General features: G+C 39.2%; 1 protein-coding gene across 2 annotated transcripts; it reads right to left on the bottom strand.

The window, feature by feature from the left end:
- Positions 1-70: 70 nt before the first annotated feature.
- Positions 71-22,311, bottom strand: LOC122156561 (histone-lysine N-methyltransferase EZH2-like). 2 transcript variants are annotated; one of them, XM_042811354.1, is made up of 5 exons: positions 22,177-22,311; positions 4,776-4,899; positions 4,172-4,273; positions 1,543-1,659; positions 71-318 (listed from the first exon to the last, which is right to left on the bottom strand). In XM_042811354.1, exons 2-5 carry the CDS (start codon positions 4,890-4,892, stop codon positions 91-93), a joined length of 564 nt encoding a protein of 187 aa, XP_042667288.1. In that variant the 5' UTR covers positions 4,893-4,899; positions 22,177-22,311; the 3' UTR covers positions 71-90. The 2 variants fall into 2 exon arrangements, with proteins under 2 accessions (XP_042667288.1, XP_042667286.1); XM_042811352.1 differs by having other exon boundaries at positions 4,145-4,273.
- Between the last annotated feature and the right edge of the window lie 340 nt (positions 22,312-22,651).

The following is a 22,651-nucleotide window of genomic DNA, read 5'->3' on the forward strand; positions in this document are numbered from 1 at the left end:
ATACTATTACTTAAATCCTCTATAGCCTTACGAAAACCAATAGATTTAAACAGACTCTGTTATACCCAGTACTTACACAGAGAAAGAATTCTAGAAATACTGCTGCAACAGGCAAGCATCAGGTCTTAATAAACAAAACTGACAGCAACTGTTTATGTAGGAAGTAGTGATAAATACACTCAAGTGCTTGGGCTCACCTCTATCTCCATGCACTTTCCCATCATAGTTCTTTATCAGCTCCTCAATAAAGGTACCATCCTGGTCAAGCACTTCATCTCCCATATATGGAATGTTATGTAAAACAGTTTCATCCTCTACCTAGTAACAACAGATATGATCAAACAATTTTAAGTTGCATGTCCAATCGGCAGTGTCAGCATTGATGTTTTCACCAGAGATGTCGCAGTTAAACTGGCTTAACCATCTGAGCATGTTGAGCATATAAACCATATTCACAGTTAACTAAATAAACCAAACTTCCCCATCTGTAATCAACATTATTTTGTCCCAGCTGTGACTAGCTCGAGGTACTGACAATAACTCCTGCATTTAGGTGAGCACTGTGTTACAACAGAGCTTCTGCTGAAGAAGCACAATAAGCTACCTAGCTTTTGGAAAGCTTACAGTGGTAAATTAATTGTCCCTTCCTTGCTTCCCATCCATGTTAATATATGATAGAAACAATCCTTTCGTTTCCTTATTAGAGGTAAGGAAATATGATACAGAAACACTCAAATTCAAGTTCTCTAAACAGATACCACAGAAATATGCCTTACAATTTAATGCAAATGCCACTGTCAGTTTTGTTTTCTCTATAAAGAATTTACAGACCTTGATACTCAGCAGCATCTCCCAGTATTTCAGAAGAACCTTATTGTTAGGAAAATAAACTCAATCTTTCCTGCTGATCATGATTCTTCAGCAGTGCAAAATACTCAGATAATGACAAAAAGAAAGCAAGTAGAAACAAAAGAAAAAAGTGGAGGAACTCTGAACATACTGATAAAATTAGATATTTAAATCACTTTGCTATGATTGCTGTAATAACCATAAGCCACTGTGCACAAAGCTGTGACAAAGATCTTAATAAGCTAACCTTTTCAAATAAGTCAGATATTTTTTTAAGAAAATTAACATGAAGGCTGTATGTACACACAACAAAGCTCATTGTAAGAAAAGGCACCTGGTTGCTAAGATCACCATTACATGAGAAGACTAATTAAGGGTTAAATTCTTTCTATTCCATTGAAATTACCATTTCACTATAGGTATGTTCTTCAACTGTCTTAAATGAGAATACTGATATCTCTCAGAAAATGCTTATTGTTACATAAACGCTCAAAGCTGCATCCGTAAAATGCAGTGCAATATGAGTAGTCACCTGCCATTAAGGCTCTCTTTAAAGCAGTGTTTTAGAGATAATGAGGAGCATTAAACATATAGACTTAGTTTGCAACTAATGATAGTTTTAGAACTAAGAGTGAAAGTAAGTTCCTCCCTTTTCACCCATATTTCTTCCCACACCACTTTTTTTAAACTTACCATAAAATTTTGTTGAAGGGGCGACCAAGAATACATTATAGGCACAGAAGCAACAGCATTGAGAGTCTTCAGGGGGATTACTTGTTTTGGAAAGTCTATGTCACTGGTAACAGAGCACTGAAATCAGAGGTTGAAGTTACACTTACAATAGCAACTTCAGAAAAAAATAAAAATAAAAATCAAGGAAGTATACAACAAACAGAGCAAGTGTTTATCAAAACTAGCTAGATCCACCTTTGAAAAATGAATCAGACTTTCAGGGCATAATAAGAACGAGTTTAGAAGGAAAAAAGATGCAGAAATTACTTCTGGTTTGGTACCTTTATGAACAGATCACGGTGGTGTTTTTTTTTTCCCCTCCACATGATAGTAAAATGGCTGTTTTAAGGTATTTAGTATTTCACTCAAACTATTCAGCTACAAAATAAGCTATTTCAGGCATTTCAGAAGAGATTTAATACTTGTTACTGGTCTTAGACTATTTACTCAAGCCACCAGGGTGGCGGTTGAATTCAGATCAATTCACTGCAGAAATCACGTATAATATATGTTAAAAAAGTATTATAATACCATCAAGACACCTGATGGAAGAAGATGCTCTTGTTAATTCCCACTCCGCTTCCCTGATATCGACTTCTTATCTTTATCCTATCCTCAACTCTTTGATTATGCCTACTGTTTACAAAGAATAGAGGGGAAAAAAAGATTCAATATTCAGCTCAGAACACATCTTTTTCAGCTGTGGGACTCCATTCTTTTTGGAGATTTACGCAGCCTCCAAAGACCAGACACGTCACAGAATACAAATAACTTCTGGGTTACTCTCCAATCTAGTCAACAGATCAGCTCTTCTCAAATTTGAGGAACAATATGGAAAATCCCCCAAAAAATTTACAAAAAAAGGCAGATAGGAAAATACAATAGTAGGGAAAGTACAAAGAAGACTTGGAGTTAAGTACAATTACGTTTAGAATAGCTCTCACGGCTACCTGAAATGAAAAATGGAAGTGGAGACAAGAGATTTTTCTCCTTTCCAGAAGGGAAAGATGAACAGAGCTTCACATTTCTAAAGAAATATACAAAGTAATATAACAAACAACATACAGAGACAGTACCCAGTAGAATGACAAAAGTTAGATTTTTTTTTTTAATCTTTTTTCTTGGTTTGTTTGGTTTTTGTTTCAGATTTAAGATCTGTAGGCAATGAAGTTAGATTTCTGCCATGTATACAAATACTCAAAATACCATATTATGATACTGCTTTACAACATCGCCCTGAAAGAAGGTATATTTTCTATCTACCAGTCTTCTAGCAAATTTTTAATCTTAGAGAAAAATACAAAAGCAAAAAATAATTACTTTCAGCTTACTGTTCACATGAGACTTCCAATTCCAAAGATAAGTTAAAATGGCTGAATGCATTTAGGACTGCTTCCCTTGTTTAGGTACAGAACTCAGCTTGATATTTATTAGCCTAAGACAGAACATATTACGGTTTCTGGCTGACACTCACTGGGCTAACCACTGGAGAAAACCTGTATCACCACAGTCTTAATCAAAACCATAGTTTCTCAAGAAGTTTCAGTCAGGTAACAAAACCAGCCAGTATTCTATACAACTATGAAGAAATTAGGCATATTAAGAAAGAAAAAAGTTTACATTTGCCATAATTTATAGTGGAGCGGTTTAAATGAAATCTTAGATCAAGCATTAGAGTTCTTCCAATTCACAAGACAGACTGCATTTTAATACAGTACTTAGTGTGCTCGATTCACATAGGGAGTTAACATAAAATAGTGAGCCAGGCTACAAAAAAAATTTAAAAAGACGAAGAAAATAGTGAAGCACACACATGCACCTTCCTGATATACACAACACCAGCTTCCCTCTAAAAAGTTATGAAAGCGTAAGTCTGGCTGATTTCCTTCCATAGAAAGATGTTGTGGTTTTGTCTGATTTTTTTTCTTAACCTGTTCACAGTAAAATCTTCATTCTCATCCTACTAAAAAAGAACTAGCTTTTCAGATTATTACACATGATCAGACTGTCTTAATTTGAAGAAGTGCAACTAACATAAATTGAACCTTCACTTAAAACTGGAAGTTGGAGAGGAGCTACTAACTTGCCAATTTGAACTCCCAAGCAGGCTGTCATCAGAATTCGCTTCTTACAGAACATACTCGTTTAAATGACTTTACTTAGTATAAAGCAGATTTATTCAAATAGCTGCATTGACGGCTTCCATGTACTTTAACTCAGTAAGAATCAAAGTATCTACTCATTTGTACCACTGGTCCATCAAGGACCAATATGAGACTTCCAATATCAGAGAGATAAAAGGATAAAAGGATGCTGAAGTACAATCCAAATAAGTTTCAGACTTGTGTGTTGCTCAAAGCTATGCAACCCACTATTTATTTACTGCTTTTCAGATAGAAGTCACCTAAGGGACATCAATTATTCCTTTACTTCTAAGAAAAAAAAAATTGGCTGAGAAGTCATGTAAAACTAGAAAAGAAAGAAGAGCCAACTTTCCGGTTAATCAAACAAAAACACGCTAACAACCTTGTAAGTGGAATTACCACAACACATGTTAACCAACCTCCCTGGTCCCGCGCAAAGAGCTCACAGAAGTCATGATGTGTACAGGCTGTATCCTACGCTGTTTCCATTCTTGGTTTAAGATTTCAGTTCTTTCCAGTATCTTCTGACGATTAGAATTAAACATACTCTAAAAATTAACCACAATTGTGAATATTACAAATAAGATGAAGACACCTGCTAAAATCTTAAGAAATCACAACATTCACTAAAAATGCAGATAGATTTTAAAAAGTTCTCAACATCAAATTCTTCCAATTTTGTTTAAATGTCAGTCAGGCTCAATAGATTTCATTATCACTTTCTTGGACTGAAAAGAAGATCTCATGCTTAGAGATCTAAAGGTTCAGCACCGAATTAAATTCTAAATGGAATTAGGAAAGTGGCTAAACAAATTGCCATACTTTCTCTCTTCAGTCTCTTCTGATGCTTAGCACACTCGATTCAATCACATACAAATGTAACACACCCGCTTATAAGATTAGAGTTAAGACAAGTTTTCAGTATTAACAAAGACATTCACGAAATTGTTATTGCAGGTGCTAAACAGGACAACTTACAGAGTCACTCAGTACTTAAGAAAATCAATTCTGAGAACAGACACTAGACAAGAGAATCAAAACATCCTATACCTTCACTTCATCTGCACGTCGGAATCTCTTGAGCTGCCTCAGTCTCATATATTCTGATTTTACACGTTTTCGCCAACAAATTGGTCCTTTCTCAGATTTTTTTCCTGTTTGACCCATGATTAACCTGTAAGAAACAGTGTCATATTAGTACTACCAAACCAGTCTGCTTACAAAGGAAGTTAGAAGAGTGATGGAAAGGGTAGGACAGAGACAATTCTTCAGTATCTATTATATCCTTTTTTTGCCCAACTAGGCATTTTGAATACCATCGCAACTCCAACAACAACCCCCTCATACTTAAGTGATAGACACTGAAAAAAGTAATTTTAGTTACAAATCAACAGGCCATTCAACATTTGGTTTAAGCACCACTAACTGCTACTTACTGTTTTCTCAAAGAAAATTAAACTGTCACGAAAGGCCTATCCATCAAACACAGATCTATATGGAAACCACATATAGTTACACTAACAACAAGAAAAATAACCAGAATTCTCATAATTCCCTCACATAGCTGAAACAGTCTCAGAAAATCCCAAAACTATGGTCCAAAACCCAAGAGAAAAAACAAATCCAGCATAATCAGTTTCTCGGTAATAAACACAACTGCTAAATGATATGATAAAACAGGAAGGAAAACAATACTCTGTACTTGTCAAGATGATACACACACTGCACACTCCGGCCACTCCTCTGAAAGCAACGAGACTTACAAGACATTCTTCTTGTAGTAGTTTCAAGATGCTGTCTGGGGTACAACATGGATAACTAACTTGATCGGAAGGTAGCAAATAAATGACAGAAAATAAAAAATACAATATTGCTTCTGCTAAGTTGCTTATGAAAAAGTTCTTCTAGATAAAGTAATAATGTTAATCTGCAAAGATAACTGGGATACACACGGTGTGTTAAGACAAATAAGTGTTAAAAAAGCCTAGGAATGTCCTTGTAAATGCTAAGTCCATAGTAAGAGAAAGCATTTGAGTGAAAAGGAAGTGTACACAGATACAAGTTGCACAGAAATTACTTGCAATGTAATGCAATGAGTTAAAGATCCAAGCTTGTATAATATTAATCTTGAAAAAACATGAGAAAATTTTTTCCAATATTGGCTTTTAGAAGTCTTTCAAAAGAAGTGTCAATGGTTTATGGGCCAGTTCAGCTCAATTCTGGCACTGGCCCCTACCAGCCCATAAATCCATGGCAGCAAGTGAACTACATTTGTATATTTCTGGGCAGCTGAAACATCTCCAAGGTAGAACTACAGTGTTTCAACACATAAGAAATAATTGGCTGTTGGTTTCTTTTCTTTGTTTGTTGGGTTTGTGTTTGTTTGTTTTTGTCTTCAATCTCAGGAGAATATGAAAACAGAATGGGGAGGGCAGGCCATAAGAAAAAAGCATTTTCATACAGGACAGAGTTAATTCCAATAGAGCAGCTGGTCTGACACGTTTATATGAGGACTATAGGAATTGTCAGTGGTATTTCATTAACACCAACTAAAAGGTTGGTCAAGAAAAACCCGACATGCATTTAAGAAACTAAGCTTCAGAAACTGGGATGAGTTGCATAGAGAAGCATAGCCTATGCAGGATCGTGAGTAAGAAATGAAAAGAAAAATGAGATAGGTGAATTCTTACAGAAGGAAACCTATCTTAATACAGTATAATGTTAAACATTTTCCATTTTAACAAACCACAAAATATTAGATAGTTTTTGTGTAATGGTCTGATTCAGACAGCCCCCAGGCCATCTCTTCCTTCTGTCTGATTATCCTTTCTGGATTCTGCTAGCTATTTCTATTGTCTCAAATTTTTCTTTCTTATTTCTTCATCTTCTTTACACAAAGAGTCCACAGAAATAATTTAACAGTTTAAGTCCTGAAAATTTTATCTAGAAGAAAACTATGCAGTCAACTCAGTTATTATTTATGGGCATTTTATACCATTTCCATAACAAATATGAGAAAGGAAGCATAACTCCAAAGCAGTAATACCACCTCTAGAGAAAGCTCACCTCCTGCAGTAATCTTGCTTGATCTTATTTGGCCTCATTCTCAGGAGGAAAATCTTGCCAGAACTTCACATGCCCTCCACAAAACAGGGAAGGCTGAGAAATGCAGCAAGTCACCTCCAAGAACTTCTAGCTTCTATCTGGCCAGTCAAGGACAGACGAGTTCTCTCGTTCCAGAGCAGACAATCCTCATTACATGAAAAGCAAGGGATGCGCGCGCCCTGCCCAAATGCAAAGCCTTAAGTCCTTGGGTCCAATGCTCCTCATACCCAGCCAGCCCTTCCAAGAGCGCAATGCTGCAGAGCTCAAGCGACCCCATGCTGCCTGCTCCTGTGCTCCCACACCCTTCTCTCCAGCTCCCCTGCCACTTCATCTATTCCATTTCTTCCAACATTACAAATGCCTCCATGCCACAGGCATAATGATTTTACAGTATAACTAAGTGTGTGGATAGGATTAGCCATTACAGATTCATACTAAAGAGAAGAAGGATGTTATTTGAAGCAGAGCACCATCAAAACAAAGAAATGCATTGCTTTTTTTTTTTTCCCCCCCATTCATGGTTGCATAGCTAGAAATGAAAGGCAACAAGAAACTAGTGTGCTAGAATACACATGCTTGTGTTTTAAATAAACTCTGTTAAGTGTTTCATAATTAATTTATGTGCAAGATCCTTTTACAGAAGGTTTTTTAAAAACTTGCATTAGCTTAAGTCAGACAACTACTAAGCATCAGCAGCTACAGTGTTTACAATATATCAGGAATTCACAACAAGAGACTATAAAGTATAGAAAAAATATTATTTCAAATTGCTACTGTTTTACCCTCAGAAAACAAAAAAAAGTTATTTAAAATAGCATCCTATTTTTCTTTAGTCACTTTGATAATATCCATCAGCGCAAGACAAGAACATAAACAATTCTATAAATTAGGCAGTCTATTCAAGCAGTCATATTACTGTCAAGAACTATACTTAAGCTCCTCTGGCTACCCTGTCAAATTTCAGAAAAATAAAAATTTCCAAATTGAAAAGAATGGGGAATAAATGCAAGGGTCTGCACTTTTAAAAGGCTGTTATTAATTCTACAACTGGGCTTTATATTACACTATATTTCAAAATGCAACAAATTACATCATCTTCTGACTGCTCAGAAATTGAGATCCTTAAGAATCAAACATACTGTGCATAGCACAACTCCTCAGGTCTCTGCAGCGAGTCGATCTAAACTGAAAAAATCATTCATCTACTTTAAACCTACACATAAAGTGATAAAATACTGCACTTCAGATCACTCTTAACCAACAGCTTCAGCGCTGAAAGTATGAGGGGAAAAAGAATATAAAACGCAACAGAGAAAGGGCATGTTTAAGCTGATGCAAACCAATGAACAATCAAGTAATAGTTTTCCGGGGCCTGAAGCAATGAAAGAATAAAATAATTATGTGAGGTTCTTAAAGTCCTGAGTTCCCCAGACAGAAAGCCAGTTGTGCATGCATCCACATTTGCTTTAAGTACCTCAAGTTCTAGGGGAGCTTACAGAACTGCATAGCCCAACTCAGAAAACTGCATCACACTTCCAGATCTCCTCTACCTCAGTGATGACATGAATCCCGTGACATACTTCCATCAAGTTCTCTGGACTGGATGCACTAGTAAGCTCAAACCATACATCTGAGCTGGCTTCATGTACAATGTATGGCATCCTGAGCGATGGCTCATTTAGATTCAGTACTACACAATGAAGATAGTCATCCAAGTGATTTCCTCAGCAGCAACAGCAGGTTACAATCAGCCCATCTTTCCCAACAGTGCCTGCTGAGCTGTAGCCACTCTTCACGAAGGCACGCACAGTAAGCTGGATGAAATTAACCAAGAGTAAGTGAAAGCCTCACTTTTACAATTGTGGTGTTTGTTGTTTTTTTGGTTTTTTTCTTCCCTAAAACAATCTGCTGGATGATGGGGCCCTGGGCAGAAAATAGACTATCTTCAAGGTCTCTTCCAACTCCAGCCATGCTATGATTCTACCCACAATGGTAACGTAAGCAATTTGTGCGTGACTATAAATCAGGAAGGAGTTGTTAGGAACTCTGATGAACATTGGCAAGAAGAATAGTGCACACAATTATACCACAAGGAATTGCTGCTTTCACATGCTGGTGTGCTCTGGAATAGCAGACTAGCTCTTTAACTGTAAGCTATTAGCAGATCCGGACAGCATTTATGTCCCTCAGTGTAAGCATACTTCATATGCTTTTCCTCAGCTTAAGACAAAAATGAAACAAAGCTCAGGCAGCACAGTTGATGGCAATTTTCACATTCAGCTCAAAAAGCAGAATTTTAGCAACAGAAGAGAAAAAAAGATGGAGAGGACCTCTCCATAAACCTCAAAAAAAAAAAAAAAGCCCATCCTACTAGAAAATTAACAAAAAACCCAAATGTGAAGTACCAAAATCAATGTATTCATAGTACAACTAAATGTCTACTTTCCAGAACATTCAATTTCCAAAAATCATCCGATAAAAAAACTTCAAATCACTTTTCAATTGCAAAATTTAATACAACAGTAAGTAACAACATTTAAGTACTACTAAATGACTGCTTAACTGCAGCTATGCATTTATCAACTATATTAACCCAACTTTATTACTTGAAACTCTTGGAAATGTACTCCTTAGTATTTTATTTCACACACCCAAAACAAAGAACAAGCAAATACTTTCTAACGAATCTATTCTAAAGTTAGCAGTTTCCAGTAGACTCTTTCTGCAATTCTCAAGCACATGAAAATAAACCATCAGTAAAACACACGCATAATGCCAGGCTTCAAAAAAATTGTATCAAATTTAATTATAAATTACTGCTATAATCTGCAGGGCAAGCATTTGTCTCCTTCAATTATTCCAATATTTCATTAATAGTGTGCAGATTGGTGAAAAAACTATGGTCAAGAAACAGTTTTACTCCTGGGCAAAGCAAGAAAATGTGTTTGTTGCTGCCATTTCAGAGTTGCTAACATGTTAAGCAAGAGAAGCGGGTGAGGGGACAAACCGCTTCTAGCACACGAACAGCCTTTGCAGCTGCGCTATGAACAGAACTTCTGCAGTTGCTCATTGCTCTACTTTCTAGGTTTTCTGAAGAAAAAAAATCTCTTTCAAATTTATCTAAGTAAATTTGCAATCTTATTTCCATGTAAAGAAAAATACTCCCAAGGCTGCTGCCACCTTGTGTACTTCAGACGCTAATCCACACCAACAAAAGTCTCTTAGGCAGGTACAAAAGAAAAACTAGCACAGTTTATTAACGGTATCCAAACCCAGCACGCTCACTCTTCATAGAATTAGTCACAGTGTACTGAGAATACACTGCAGCGTTTTTTTCTGTTATAGAAACACAGGATTTTACAGTGCAGTTCAACTTTCTAAAATTTTAACCAAGTACATGTCTGTGCTTTAAAACATACTGCATGCTATTTTCTGTGCTGAAGTTCCGCAGCACTAAGAACACTTCATTTAAGACGTATCTAACATTATCTGTTATTCTGAAGTTAAACCATCTTCAGACATTGTTTGGCATCAGTTTCGCCTAGAAAAACATACATCCTCTGTATCAGAGGCCCTACATCACTCATCCCCACCTCTGTTCAACCTCCTTTCTTGTGAGAGCTTAAGTACTTAAGATTCTATTAATCAAACTAGGTCAGGGGAAAAAAAATAAAATCTGTCTGAACAGCCCATCAGATTTCATTTTTAAATAGAAATTTTCAACAAAATCAATTCTGCAAACAGGCTTGTTCAGCAGCCACAAAAATACTTGAATCAACACAAAGGGAAGAGAGCAACAACGAAGCAGAAACGAGAGGCAAAGAACTGAAACTGCAGAGGGCAGAAGTTCAGACCAGCCCCGCTTCCAACAGGGATGTCCATCGAGACACACCATCTCTCCGTCACCGAGATGTACCAGTACATTAAAATTATTCTTACCAGCTAGAAACAGGAAACATTAATGAAGCCACCCATCCAGCTGCAGCATTCTTCGGCCAAACAAATGCCAGCAGAATGATAAGGCTTAACCTCTTAGATATCATGAAAAAGAGTGCAGTAAAGAAGTAGATTAATCCATGAATCTAGGCTACCCAACTCTCAACAGCTCACTTGTTCTTCCTCGTTCTTTGGAACGTCAGTGGCTGTGAGTGATGTGTGGTGCTAACATTCATGACCAACTCTAACAGGATTCCACATTCTGCAAGAATGCACTCCATTGCTCAAGAGATGGAAACTGATAGACAAGCTATCACCAACAGAAAAAAAAACGATTAAGTTTAATAAACTTAATGTAAGGACAAGAGCAATCAACAGTTTCAGATATACCAGCACCACAACCTTAATCTGAGAAGAAAATGTCTGCCTGTAAGTATCCAATTCTCAGAATGTTTGCTCTCACTCTCCCTTTATGTCAAAATACCCCAGCTTACAAGAATTAACAGCCTGCGTTTCAGTTGCAGTGCGGGTAGCAAAACATTTTAGCATCAGCCCTAGAGCAAGACAGACCAATGAAAGTCAGACAGATCTTCCAGGTAGAACAGCATCACTGAAAGCAGGAAGTCTGCACCTAGAAATAGGTGCATACTATTTCTATGTATACTATACCATAAATTTATTATGACCATTCTCACTGAAGTTAAGTTACTTGCAATTAGTACTTGCAACACTAAAGTTTAAGCAGTGAAATCCCTTTAAAAATCAGCAGTCTGTCATCATAGTATTATGTTTTGGTGTAACAATAGCTTGAAAGTCATCAGATTTGAGGCCAGTGCCCTCCCTCCTCCCTGACACATGCACGATGTAATTATGAATGTATTAACAGTTGCCTAACATGATTTAACTTTGAAAAGTATTTCAGCTTAACCTAAGCTAAGCACACTTACTTACCCATTTGCTTTTAGAAGCTGATGACAAATACATCCTAATGTATTTCTTGGCTAGGACTGGGAAGAGGAATAGGACCTTAAAACACCATACACCTTTTCATCATCTGTGTAAATACTTCAGCATTTCAGACAGAGTTTACATGGCAAATACGGTAAATTTGAGCGCAGTGATCAGTTCAGCTATATCAGACTTGTTCTACCCCCAAAATACAGTTTCCTAATTGGACCAAACAGCCAAAGTTACTCATGCTGGCCTGATTAGCACCCAAACTGGAAGAAGTGCCACGCAACCAGGGCTAAGGGAACAAAGTAAAGATCCTCTTGTCAGCATCAGCAATCTGCTAGAGCATCTTATCTTCCTGCATTAGAACAATGCTCTTCCATACCACATATAGCATACGCATTCACATCATGTAATCTTGTTTTTCCCCTCAAGTTTTTGCACAATCAAATGAGTAAATCTGGTTATCTACCTCTATGTGACTACTTTTCAAGATGCACATTTTGTCTTGTATAAGGCAGAGGATATAGCTGCCACTGACCCATTCCCAAATCACTCAGGAAAGGTAGCAGGCATAATTAGGCAATAAAGAAGGAAGAACTTACCCCTTACCAAGGATAAGGGCACACTGAAAAACTCCCAAAGGAGGTCAGCTCCAAGTAGAGATGCTTTTCCTTTGACAGCCAGCACTTTAAGTGAGATTAAGGAATGTACTCCGGGTCTTATAGTTCAGTCCTGCCTCACACACAGAAACATACATATATATGTATGCCTATTTTTTTCCAAATCAACAGTAATTTTTTTTAAGAGTTGACAGAACCATCATCTTGAAGTCTTAGATTTGTATTAGTAATAGGAAGTGAAAAATTGTTTAAGAAAACCACATACAGGAACACAACCTCCTAAACAGAATCTTTCAAATGCATAATGCTTTTGCCATTTTTATCAAAATTGGAAGAGTCATTTTGAGAATTTCAACAAATGCATAAAAGATTCAGTTCCATGAGCAGTGTGCTTTCTTACACAAGTCAGAGCTAAAGCCAGATGATCACAGAAGTAGTGTTCCAGCCTTATATTACATGCTTATCTATGCTAAATGGGAGTACAAGAGGCAACAAGCAAGTCTCAGCAAGGATTTCACTTCAATATAGAGATAAAATTATTCACTTTGAGTACAGTCCAGCAGAGCAACATACTTAGAGAGATCCTGGAATCTCCATTCTTGAAAACATCTAAAAAGTGGAGCGAAAAAGACACTGAATAGCCTGATGCAATTTCAGGGTTGGCCTTGTCTGAGAGGGAGACGGGATCAGATAATCTCCTTATTTCCCTGCCAATCTAAAATATTATGCAAGACAATTCTGTGCTGGGCCTGCTGTCTCAAAACCGAGGATCACACTGATTTACAGCTGATGCTATAGAGCTTGATTGCCTTTTAAATTGTGATCTAGCATTTCAGAAGATAAAAACAATCATCACTACTCAAATTCTTGATATTTCAACTACAAGTATCAACTACAAGCATAATTTGGAAAACACAAGTACTATAAAGGGAACAATAATTTCTAAATTAAAATGCTTGAGAGCTTAATCAAACTGAACTCTACTTCAGTGCACAGTACTGGTTGTTCCAATTAGCACCAACACCACTATGCCACAGTCTCCTTTAAGAACTCCACAGCTAGCTATTTCACACACTTCTTCCTGCTGCAATCCTGCTGTGCTTGTACGTTTGAATGAGGCCTTCTCCACTTCAGAGCACAACCTTCAGTTTCTCCTCTTGAAAATATTAATTAAAAAAGACAAACCAGAAAAGCGCTTTGCTAATTAAGAATGTAGCCTAACGATAATATTAAGTATTCTCCATAACCTTACCGAGATTAAAATAAAGAACTGCAGAGGCAGAGCTCCTCTCAAAGCCAAGCTGAAGACCGCTTTTCCTTACATTAGTAACTTTGTGAGTTCTTCAAGAAACACTTGCTCACTGTCCGAATTAACGTATCAACAGGCTCCCTCTTGTTACCATCTCAGTGGCCCCTTGGGGTTGAGAGATCCCACCTGATACTTTGGAATATTCAAGACACCTCACATCTTTTTCTATGTTCTTTAAGCGAGTATTTTAAGTCCTAATCATATTTTTCCTCGCTACTTCTAAATTTTTCCACCCCCTTATAATTACCTATAAGGAATTACTCATCCAGGAGCTTATTCTCACCTTGTCAGCAACTGATTTTTCTGCTTTTACTTCCAGAATCTTCTGGTCCTATTGTATTCAGCCTCAAGCTAGAGTCAGTAGCTTCTTTCTGCTGCATCTATCAGTTCTGATATCTTTAAAAACATTCTGTGGTTTTGAGAACACAGCTGCAAGTTTTTCAAAAATCATCAGTTTTACACTTAATTTTGAATTTTAAAGTTAATTACTCTTCCTTGCTAAACCAGACCCTCACTTTTTCAGATTTCTGTGTTAGAAACAATCCTCTACATCTCATCCTTCTTTTAATACGCTTAAAAAAATAAATAAAATCCCCACATTGTGGCAGATCCACTCTTTTGGCAACCATCACATGCTATCTTGATCCAGATAGTCATCATATAGAAGAAAATTGCACACAACCCTTTTTCTTACAATTACATGAACGGCTACCATTGAGCTAGGAGTTTCATAATACACTTAATCCAATCCACAGAATTCACAGAATTCACACAGAATCGCAAGGTTGGAAATGACCTGCAAGATCATCCAGTCCAACCACCCTCCCATTCCTATCAGTGCCACAAGCTACTAAACCACATCTCGTAGCTCCTCATCCAGGCGCCTCTTGAACACTGCCAGGGACGGCGACTCCACCACCTCCCTGGGCAGCCATTCCAGCGCCTCACCACCCTCTGAGAGAAAAAGTTCTTCCTTATGTCCAACCTAAACCTCCTCTGGTACAACTTCTGGCCATTTCCTCGGGTCCTACTATTTGCCTGGGAGAAGAGGCCAGACTCTTTTGCACCACAACCTCCCTTCAGGAAGTTGTAGAGTGCAATGAGGTCTCCCCTGAGCCTCCTCTTCTCCAGACTGAACAATCCCAGCTCCCTCCTGTAAGAAACGAAGCCCACTGCTCACTCATTTCTTCACGCTGTGAAATTTTGTGTCCTAGTCCATGCATCTCATAACCATATGGTGAACTAGATAAATAGCATTAAGGACTTTATTTATTCACAGTATCTTCAAACTAAAATTAGTTGGAATGTTTATTAACTAGCAATAGCATAGGCAAGACCTTGTAAATGAGCTCATCGTGAGTGTGATCATTTTCTTTGAATGGCTGATTTTAGCCCTCCTATGGCTGACAGCATCATTCTGTATACACTCTTTACAGTCATTCCTGACACAAATAGCAAACACAAACCAAATGTGAGATCGCTTAGATATAACTGAGTCATTTATGCTTTCTGCAATGGATTCAAAGATCAGCAAGTGCCCCAGAATTATGAAGCATTACAGAATGAATTCACATTCCATGGAAAATCAAACAAAACAAGTCATGAAAAACACGCAAACGTATCAAACACAGTAGTATACTAATCACAGTGCCACTGCCATTAGCTGCAGTTCAGAAGGCTCACTGACACACTTGCTCTCTGTTCCAGCTCCGTAACTTAATGACATACAGTGCTTTACACTGCACCCCTAGATCTTGCTGGGATCCAGTGTTCACATTTGGAAGCAATCCCTGTTCTCCAGCCACATGCTTGCTTGGAGCACATCTATCTTTTATTAATCTTCCTTTCTAACCTGTTTTTAAAATTAGACGGGTCTCTTCAAACACTGTTTCTCACTGACCAAACATTATCCTAGATAAAAGCTGTATGCAGAAGTACTGCCACGAACTTCAAGGTATCACCATGATGTTCTGCCAGCACTGCTAGCTCCAATAAGGAACACCTGCCACTTGTAACTGTATCTGTGCTATCCTTTCTTTCCTGGTGGCACCAGCAGTTCTGCACCAGAGGGAGAGAGAGAGTCCTCCGTACTGAAGAACAGTGAGGCATCCACAGCCACTGTCACCATCCAACCACACCGTGGAACTAAGGCCCTGTAGACCCAATTCCCACTCCCAGAGTGCTGAGCAACTAAGACTGCAGGTAGCCCTCTGGCTGTACTCAAATCACACTGAAACTCATATCATTTATAATGCTCGCCTCGCGAAGTAAATCAAGACAGGAAGGAAACAAGACACTCCTAGCAATCACATCTTCATTTTCTCCACCTTTTTTTTTGTGTGTGTGTGTTAATTTCACTCCCACAGAATTTCATTTTTTGTTTTCTCCTCAAATAGTTCACAAAGTTCAAAGCCATATTGCTTGAATATTCTTTTCAGGAGTTTCTACCATCTTTGTAAGCTGACCAGGAAGAGATACACAACTCTCCTCTCTCTCACTCAACCACAGAGTGAGAAAACATGCTTCAGTTTGGGCAACATCAGCAACATACCATGTAGCAGGTAATCCAACTATTTATTTATTTGGATATTTGCATGAATAATGCTTTTAAATACTCTCATTTATGCCTACACATCTGTGGATCAAAAAACATTTTAAACATTTTTAAACTCCAAACAGCAGGACAGCAAAAAGTTTTGGGCCCGATTTTGATGATGTTCTTTACAAGCCACCATTAAAACATCCACACCTCTTGCACGAGACCAAGTTTTGTCTAACACCTCATCTCTTATACTGTAAATCTTTTTTATATCCTGGATAAACCTGGCAGAAGAAACAGTACTTGCACCACTTAGGGCATGTCTACAAAGGCAAAATAATTTAGGGCACGAATGAAGCGCAGTGACTATCCCACTCTAACTTGTTTTGCTGACCCGCCTTTTTTTGTTACTCTAAAGAATCTAAAATACCTAAGAGTCCTTCTGTTCAATCCACACACATAAACAATACTCCGTACTGAAAAACCCTGCCACACAGCAGTGAAGTGCTTCAACAGCTATGACATATTCCTTTTTCTGCATAAGCAAAGAGCTGAAAATTTCAAAACGACTTTTTACATCTCCATGTATGCAGTAAATTCATACAGAATTTATTGTAGGGAAGTATGTAAATGCTGTAGCTGAATTTTTTTAGTACATTTAGAAAATTGTCTAAAAATGTCCCTACACAAGCTTCAAGCAATGAAAGCAAGCGAGTCATTTAATCACCTCTTGTTTTGAAATCCTCAAAATAACTGGGTGTAGCATACAGCATCCCCATGAAGTATATAGATGATGATTAACCCATCAGATTAAGTTTTGTTAAAATTTACCACCCACTGCCTCGCTGTGCTAACATCCACTCTTTGGTCTCCATAAATGCTCAGTGGGTGCAATCTTTCTGCATGGAGGCATTCAATCACACACTTTTGCTTCATACACACTTCCATGTCAGATGCCATTTTGTCAGACTGCCCCTCTGCTGTCATCTGTCACAGCAACAAAATGTAATGGAATACTGGCAGGAAGGTTCAGCTTCTACTGCCATACTTGTACTACCACCAACATCTGCCTTGGACACTGTGAGCCGGCACAGTGAAATAGGAGGTATTACTGTCAGAGCTTCCCTTGTATATATACATATATGTATATGTATGTATATACATATACATATATGTATATGTATAAATACCTGCGCATGTATACATTTATATATAATTACATTTATTTTTTTTTTACTATTAAGACCTGAGTTTCCTTCCTTTCAACTACTTTCTCTCTTTAAATCACGTTTGATGGCTTTGAGATCTAAACTGATCACATAGGCTGTGAAAAGCTGAATGCAAGGTAAAGAAACCAACCGTACAAAAGGCTGAATGAGAGAAAAAACTGGATGCAACATAAAATGACAAAGGCAACAGAGCTGGCTCTAGATTAACAAAGTATAAATCTATCAGGCCCTCCAGTGAAGATTTTTTTTTCCCTATTAATTTACAACACATCCTAGAAAGCCCATGACATGGACTGCTATGTTTGCACACAAGATCATTTAAGCAGGTACCATATACATAAAAACAAAACAATTCTGAAATGTTCCTTACAGTAGCATACTAAAGAAGTTTTACTTGCACACAGAATTATGACAGTATATTCTGTTGGCTTTACCTCATTATATAATATAATATAAATTATACAATATAAATTTATATATCAAAATCAGAAGTTTTAGAAATACTATGCCACATTTCCAAGCAATTGCCAGTATTGCACTGATCCACTCATATCATTACACTGTTACCTTTATCCACATTTAGGACACACATAGTTTATAACTAGATTTCCAGATGGTCATCTCACCTTTTAAGTACTATTGATTTTACCATTAAATGGAGCAGAGTAAGCATTGTAAATCTTTCCAAGAAGAAAGTGTTTTTCACCTATTGAGCTGAGAGCCTAAGTAAGGGCTTAACACACAACAATCTAATTGTTTGGGTTGGTTTCTTTTCATATTTTTATTTTACACAGAAAGAGCATAAAGATGTGTTTTAGACATCTCCCATTGTTTGGGTTTTTTTTAAGTGCTAATAAACTTAAAAGCCTGTAGTTACATAATAAGCTATATATTTAAACATTCCTTTGTTTTAAACTTAGTTTTTTCAAAAGTGAAAAATGTAAGATTATCATTTGCATTAGGACTGAATTTTCACTCCTATTCTTTAGAGTTGCCTCTACCTAAGTTTACTTAATTATTCAAGCTATCTACTCCAGATTTGGAAGTAGCTTTTTCACTTTCATTGAAGACCCAGAACACGTCCACAGTTAACGGAAATCTAGATGTACAGATAAAACAAGCCTGTATCAACCAAATTGTCTGCTATTATCAGTTACAGAAAATTGCATTCATGTCTCTAGAAAATGTCACTGCTTTTTGTTTGGGCCTCAGCAGAATCTACTTGCTCCTCCAACAAAGCTCACTCTTCAGTTCTGCCTCACACTTGTAATAAATCTCAAAGCCCTTAGCTGATATCTGTTAGAACATGTCAAATACCCAATTCTTTTTTGTTTTCCTTTACATCTTTAACTCAACAAAAAGATATGGCATATACTTCAGAACAAATCAAAGTAACCGGCTAAGTTGAATGAACATCTTCATTGTACCCCAAGAAGGCCTCTCCCTTTTTTGCATTGATTTTGTACAACGCTTTTCTGTCTCGTCATCCTTTCCCCAGACATGCAGGCTTAACTGAAGTTACCACCTGAACTACGACTCCACCGAGTTCATCCTCTTAAAGACCGAATTTAGCCATAGCAGCATGCTTGCTCAAGTCATATACATAGATGCTAAACGTACAGATACATACATAAATACATTTGGAGACAAGACAACATAGCTGCTGTCTTCAGATGCCATTTCAGCGAGTTTGGCAGCACTCTCCACCTTCCTTCTATGATCCAACTCCAAGGGTGGTTGCAATAGTATTGTTAAGAATTAAAAATAATCCTCTCATTACTATCTGACAGCTTTTCTTAAGGGCAGTCTTAGTTTTTTTCAAGTAAGCAAACATCACACAAAATTCTTAAGAATTATATTCATAGTACATGTTCCACTTTCTCAACTTTTTTTTTTTTTTTTTTTTTGTATAAACTCTGGTCAGCTGAATTTTCCTTGGACACATAATTCTGAAAAGATCCACTTGTTTCAGTAAACTTTTGAATTTTTCTTGTTCAGCAAAAACTGACAGGTCTTGATCCTGAGATTCTCCCCTAAAATTTCAGATGCTGCAAGTCAGCTAGAGTGAATCATAGCTAACTGGAGAACAGAAGATGCAGATTATAGCCATCACTAGAGTGTTCTACAATACTTCTGCTCAAGCACAACACAGAGCAAGCATTTGTTAAATTTGCCTTCTGTCAGTATTGCAGCTATTTGAAAAGCAACCTTCCCTGTTTCATCACATGAAGCTAACGCCATCTTTTAAAATTGTTCTTCAACTTCAACAATATAGATGTGAAATCAACAAAATGTCTATATGATGCATACAGCTAAAGAAGCAGAACGTTCTTGTGAATGAATGTTGAAAAGAAGAGGTTTTTGTTTTTTAAACTAATTTCCAGAGGATGTTTGAAACGCACCAGCTTTTCTGTGAGCACTGTTGGAGTGCATGAGATGCTACACGTACTTATTCTGACATATGTTACTTTGCAGAAAGCAGCAGTTAGTTTTCACTCTCCATGTATACAATTATACACTCACTAACACACTACAAGAACTCCCTGCTTGCTAAGCTAAGTTTCTTTGCAGATAAGCTGAAGTACATTTACATTTCACCTATGAATGTCATAATATCACAGAACAAACATAAATCCATTAGAAGGCATATTTTCAACCAAGCCACCCACCATACTCCAACTGGTTGGAAATTCCAGGTAGAAAGGAAAAAAATACCACATGGAAAGAAAAAAAAGTTTGAATTTCAGGTCTCCAGCCTAAGCTTATAGACTACTGCTTCATCTGATTTTAAACTGAGCAAAGATGTTTAATGTTTTTTTGACAATGGGGATTTTCAGTGTCTGTCACTTTCAGAGCAACATTATATATTTAAAAATGTCTAAAAAAATATTTTTCCTTTTTTTCTCCTGAATTACAAACTTGAATTCTTACGAAGTTCCACAAGATAGTGGCTGTTGACATCTCATAAACATTTTACTGACAGAGTTCTCTCAAAAGAGGAAAGAATAAAAAAAGGTACTTTCCCTCAATTTTTTTTAATGAATACTCTGTAACAAGAAACTACATTTTGAAGTAATAAACATACAGTACACAAGTGATAAAGCACCAGCTCTCAAAGTTAAAAAAACATTCGACGCATTGCATAAAACTTTTGAATGATATCTCCTAAAGTACTGGAAGCATGTTTTCTGAAAGACACTATAAATCTTATTTATATTATAATGATCTAGTCTAAAGCAAGAGTAGCTATCATACACTGTGGACAACTAATACTCACCCCTCTGAAGATGCATTATTGTTATCACAAATAAACATTCCCAGGACTCTCAATTTGATACAGACACTGGGGACAAACAAAGAATGACCTTTTAATTTTTACAAATCACAAAGAACCTGAATGTGCCAACCCCTAAAAAAAAAAAAAAAAAAAAAAAAAAAAAAAAAAAAAAAAGGGGGGAAGGGGGGAAAGAGAAGAGAGGAAGGGCTTATATAGGAGAAAATCTCAATTTAGAAGTTAATCTTGTACTAAAAATACCAGTGAAGTCTTTCGTTGAAATACAGAACAGTTGGATCTGCAATTGCTAGACTTGCACAAAGACAAACCTATCCTGCAACAAACAGACTGACTTTGTTACATGCTTTTACTTAGAGACAAAGAATCCGAACTTCCAGCTCGATAGTTAAAAAACAAACACGTCCCGAGTAGTACCAGTGAAATACTGCGTTTCACAATTTCGAAGACGTATCTTGAGCCAGGAGCAGGTTGGTTATACCGTTCTCACTGCGTTATGCTGAGACCGCTTTTCCTTTTGCCCATTCCTAACAACTGAACTGATCACAACGATAACAAACGATCGCACTTGTTAACACCAGATACACACGCGCTGTGCTACAGCACATGGATTTCATCACCTCTGTCCCACCGCACACACGCCTGTTGCTTCAGCACAGCTCCATCCCTTTCCCGTCTCAGACATCGCCCTACACACCCGCGCTCGGCGACACGAGGTCTCCAATTCAGCAGTCCCAGCTCTCCCCGAACTCAGGAGCGCCGGTGCCGACGAGGAGCCGGTCGGACAGGTCGACCCCCTCTCCCCGCTCGCTCTCCCGCTCTCGCTGCCCGCGAAAGCAGCCCGGGACAGGAGCGCTCGGTCGCAGGCTGGCCGGCGGGACGGCAACGTGCGAGTGGGAACGCCGCGCTTCCGGGACACGGCGGGCACACGGGGCTGCCGCCGAGCCGCTCGCGGCGCTGGGCGGGGGCTGCCGCCGCGCAAGGAGAACTTCTGCACGCCGCTCCTCTTTCGGGGGCCGAGGCGGACGAGACGCACTCGCGCTCGCGTTTCGGACCTCACCGACCGTACTTTAAAGGCGCAGATCCCCCTGCCGTCGGGGAGGAGCAGCGAGGAGGAGAGGAACCGGCCGGCTCTTTCCCCCGTACGGCGCTAATCGTCCCCCCCCCCCACCCGAGGCTCCACACCGTCGAGCGCGGCGCGGCCGGGAGGGACAGAGCCAACTCAGACAAAAGGCACCGCCGGCCCCGCGCCGCTCCCTCGGCCGTCAGCGGCCGCAGAGTGGGCACGAAGCTCCCCGCCGCCCCATCGGCGCTCCCGCTCGGGACCGAGGCGGTCGCGCCCTGCCTGCCTGCCCCCCCGCCCGCCCGCCCGCCCATGACAAAGGAAGGCGGTTATAAATCACCACTCCCGGCCCGCAGCCCGCACGGTGGTTGCGCCTGACGGCCACGGTGCCGCAGTCCGCTCACCCGTCCCCTCGCTCCGATCTCGTGCCGCCGCCGCTCGGCGCCGCTTCTCCTCCCGGCTCTTCCTCCCCTGTTGCCTCCGGCTGCCGGATTCACCCTCCCGGACCGAGCGCCAAATACAGCGGCCCAATCGCTATCGCGTTCATTGGCGAGGGCCGAGCGCCGCCCCGATTGGACGGACGCGGACGGAGCGCCCCGCGCCAATCGCGGACGGCGGTGGGCGGGGCGAGGGGCGGGGCCCGCGCCCCACGTGCTGGCGGGAAGGAGGGGTGGGGGAGCTCTTTGTTCTCGCGCCGCTCGTACGGGCGGCGGTTTTGCGCTCTGTTCGCCCGTCCGTCTGGCTGAGCGCGCAGCGGGGCCAGAGCCCGAGGTGCTCCGACCGCCGCCTCGCGGGGATCGGGGAGAGGAAGGAGGCGAGGGGCCCGACGGGAGCGGGGAGGGGCGTCGCGTCTCAGCGCTGCCGAGTTTGAATCAGTTC

Source organism: Centrocercus urophasianus, unplaced genomic scaffold (genome assembly GCF_019232065.1).
Source record: "Centrocercus urophasianus isolate 14NV4802_14NV808 unplaced genomic scaffold, USGS_Curo_1.0 seq_1286, whole genome shotgun sequence".
In the NCBI taxonomy this organism is placed as follows: Eukaryota; Metazoa; Chordata; class Aves; order Galliformes; family Phasianidae; genus Centrocercus; species Centrocercus urophasianus.

Bases quoted from the DNA above. Each gene is read 5' to 3' on its own strand.
- LOC122156561 (XM_042811352.1), bottom strand. From the start codon at position 4,892: ATGGGTCAAACAGGAAAAAAATCTGAGAAAGGACCAATTTGTTGGCGA. The intron at 1,660-4,144 runs GTTGGTTAACAT...CTCTGATTTCAG, and splicing joins CTTTGCGCGGGACCAGGGAG to TGCTCTGTTACCAGTGACAT. The intron at 319-1,542 runs GTAAGTTTAAAA...TGTTGTTACTAG, and splicing joins CCCTTCAACAAAATTTTATG to GTAGAGGATGAAACTGTTTT.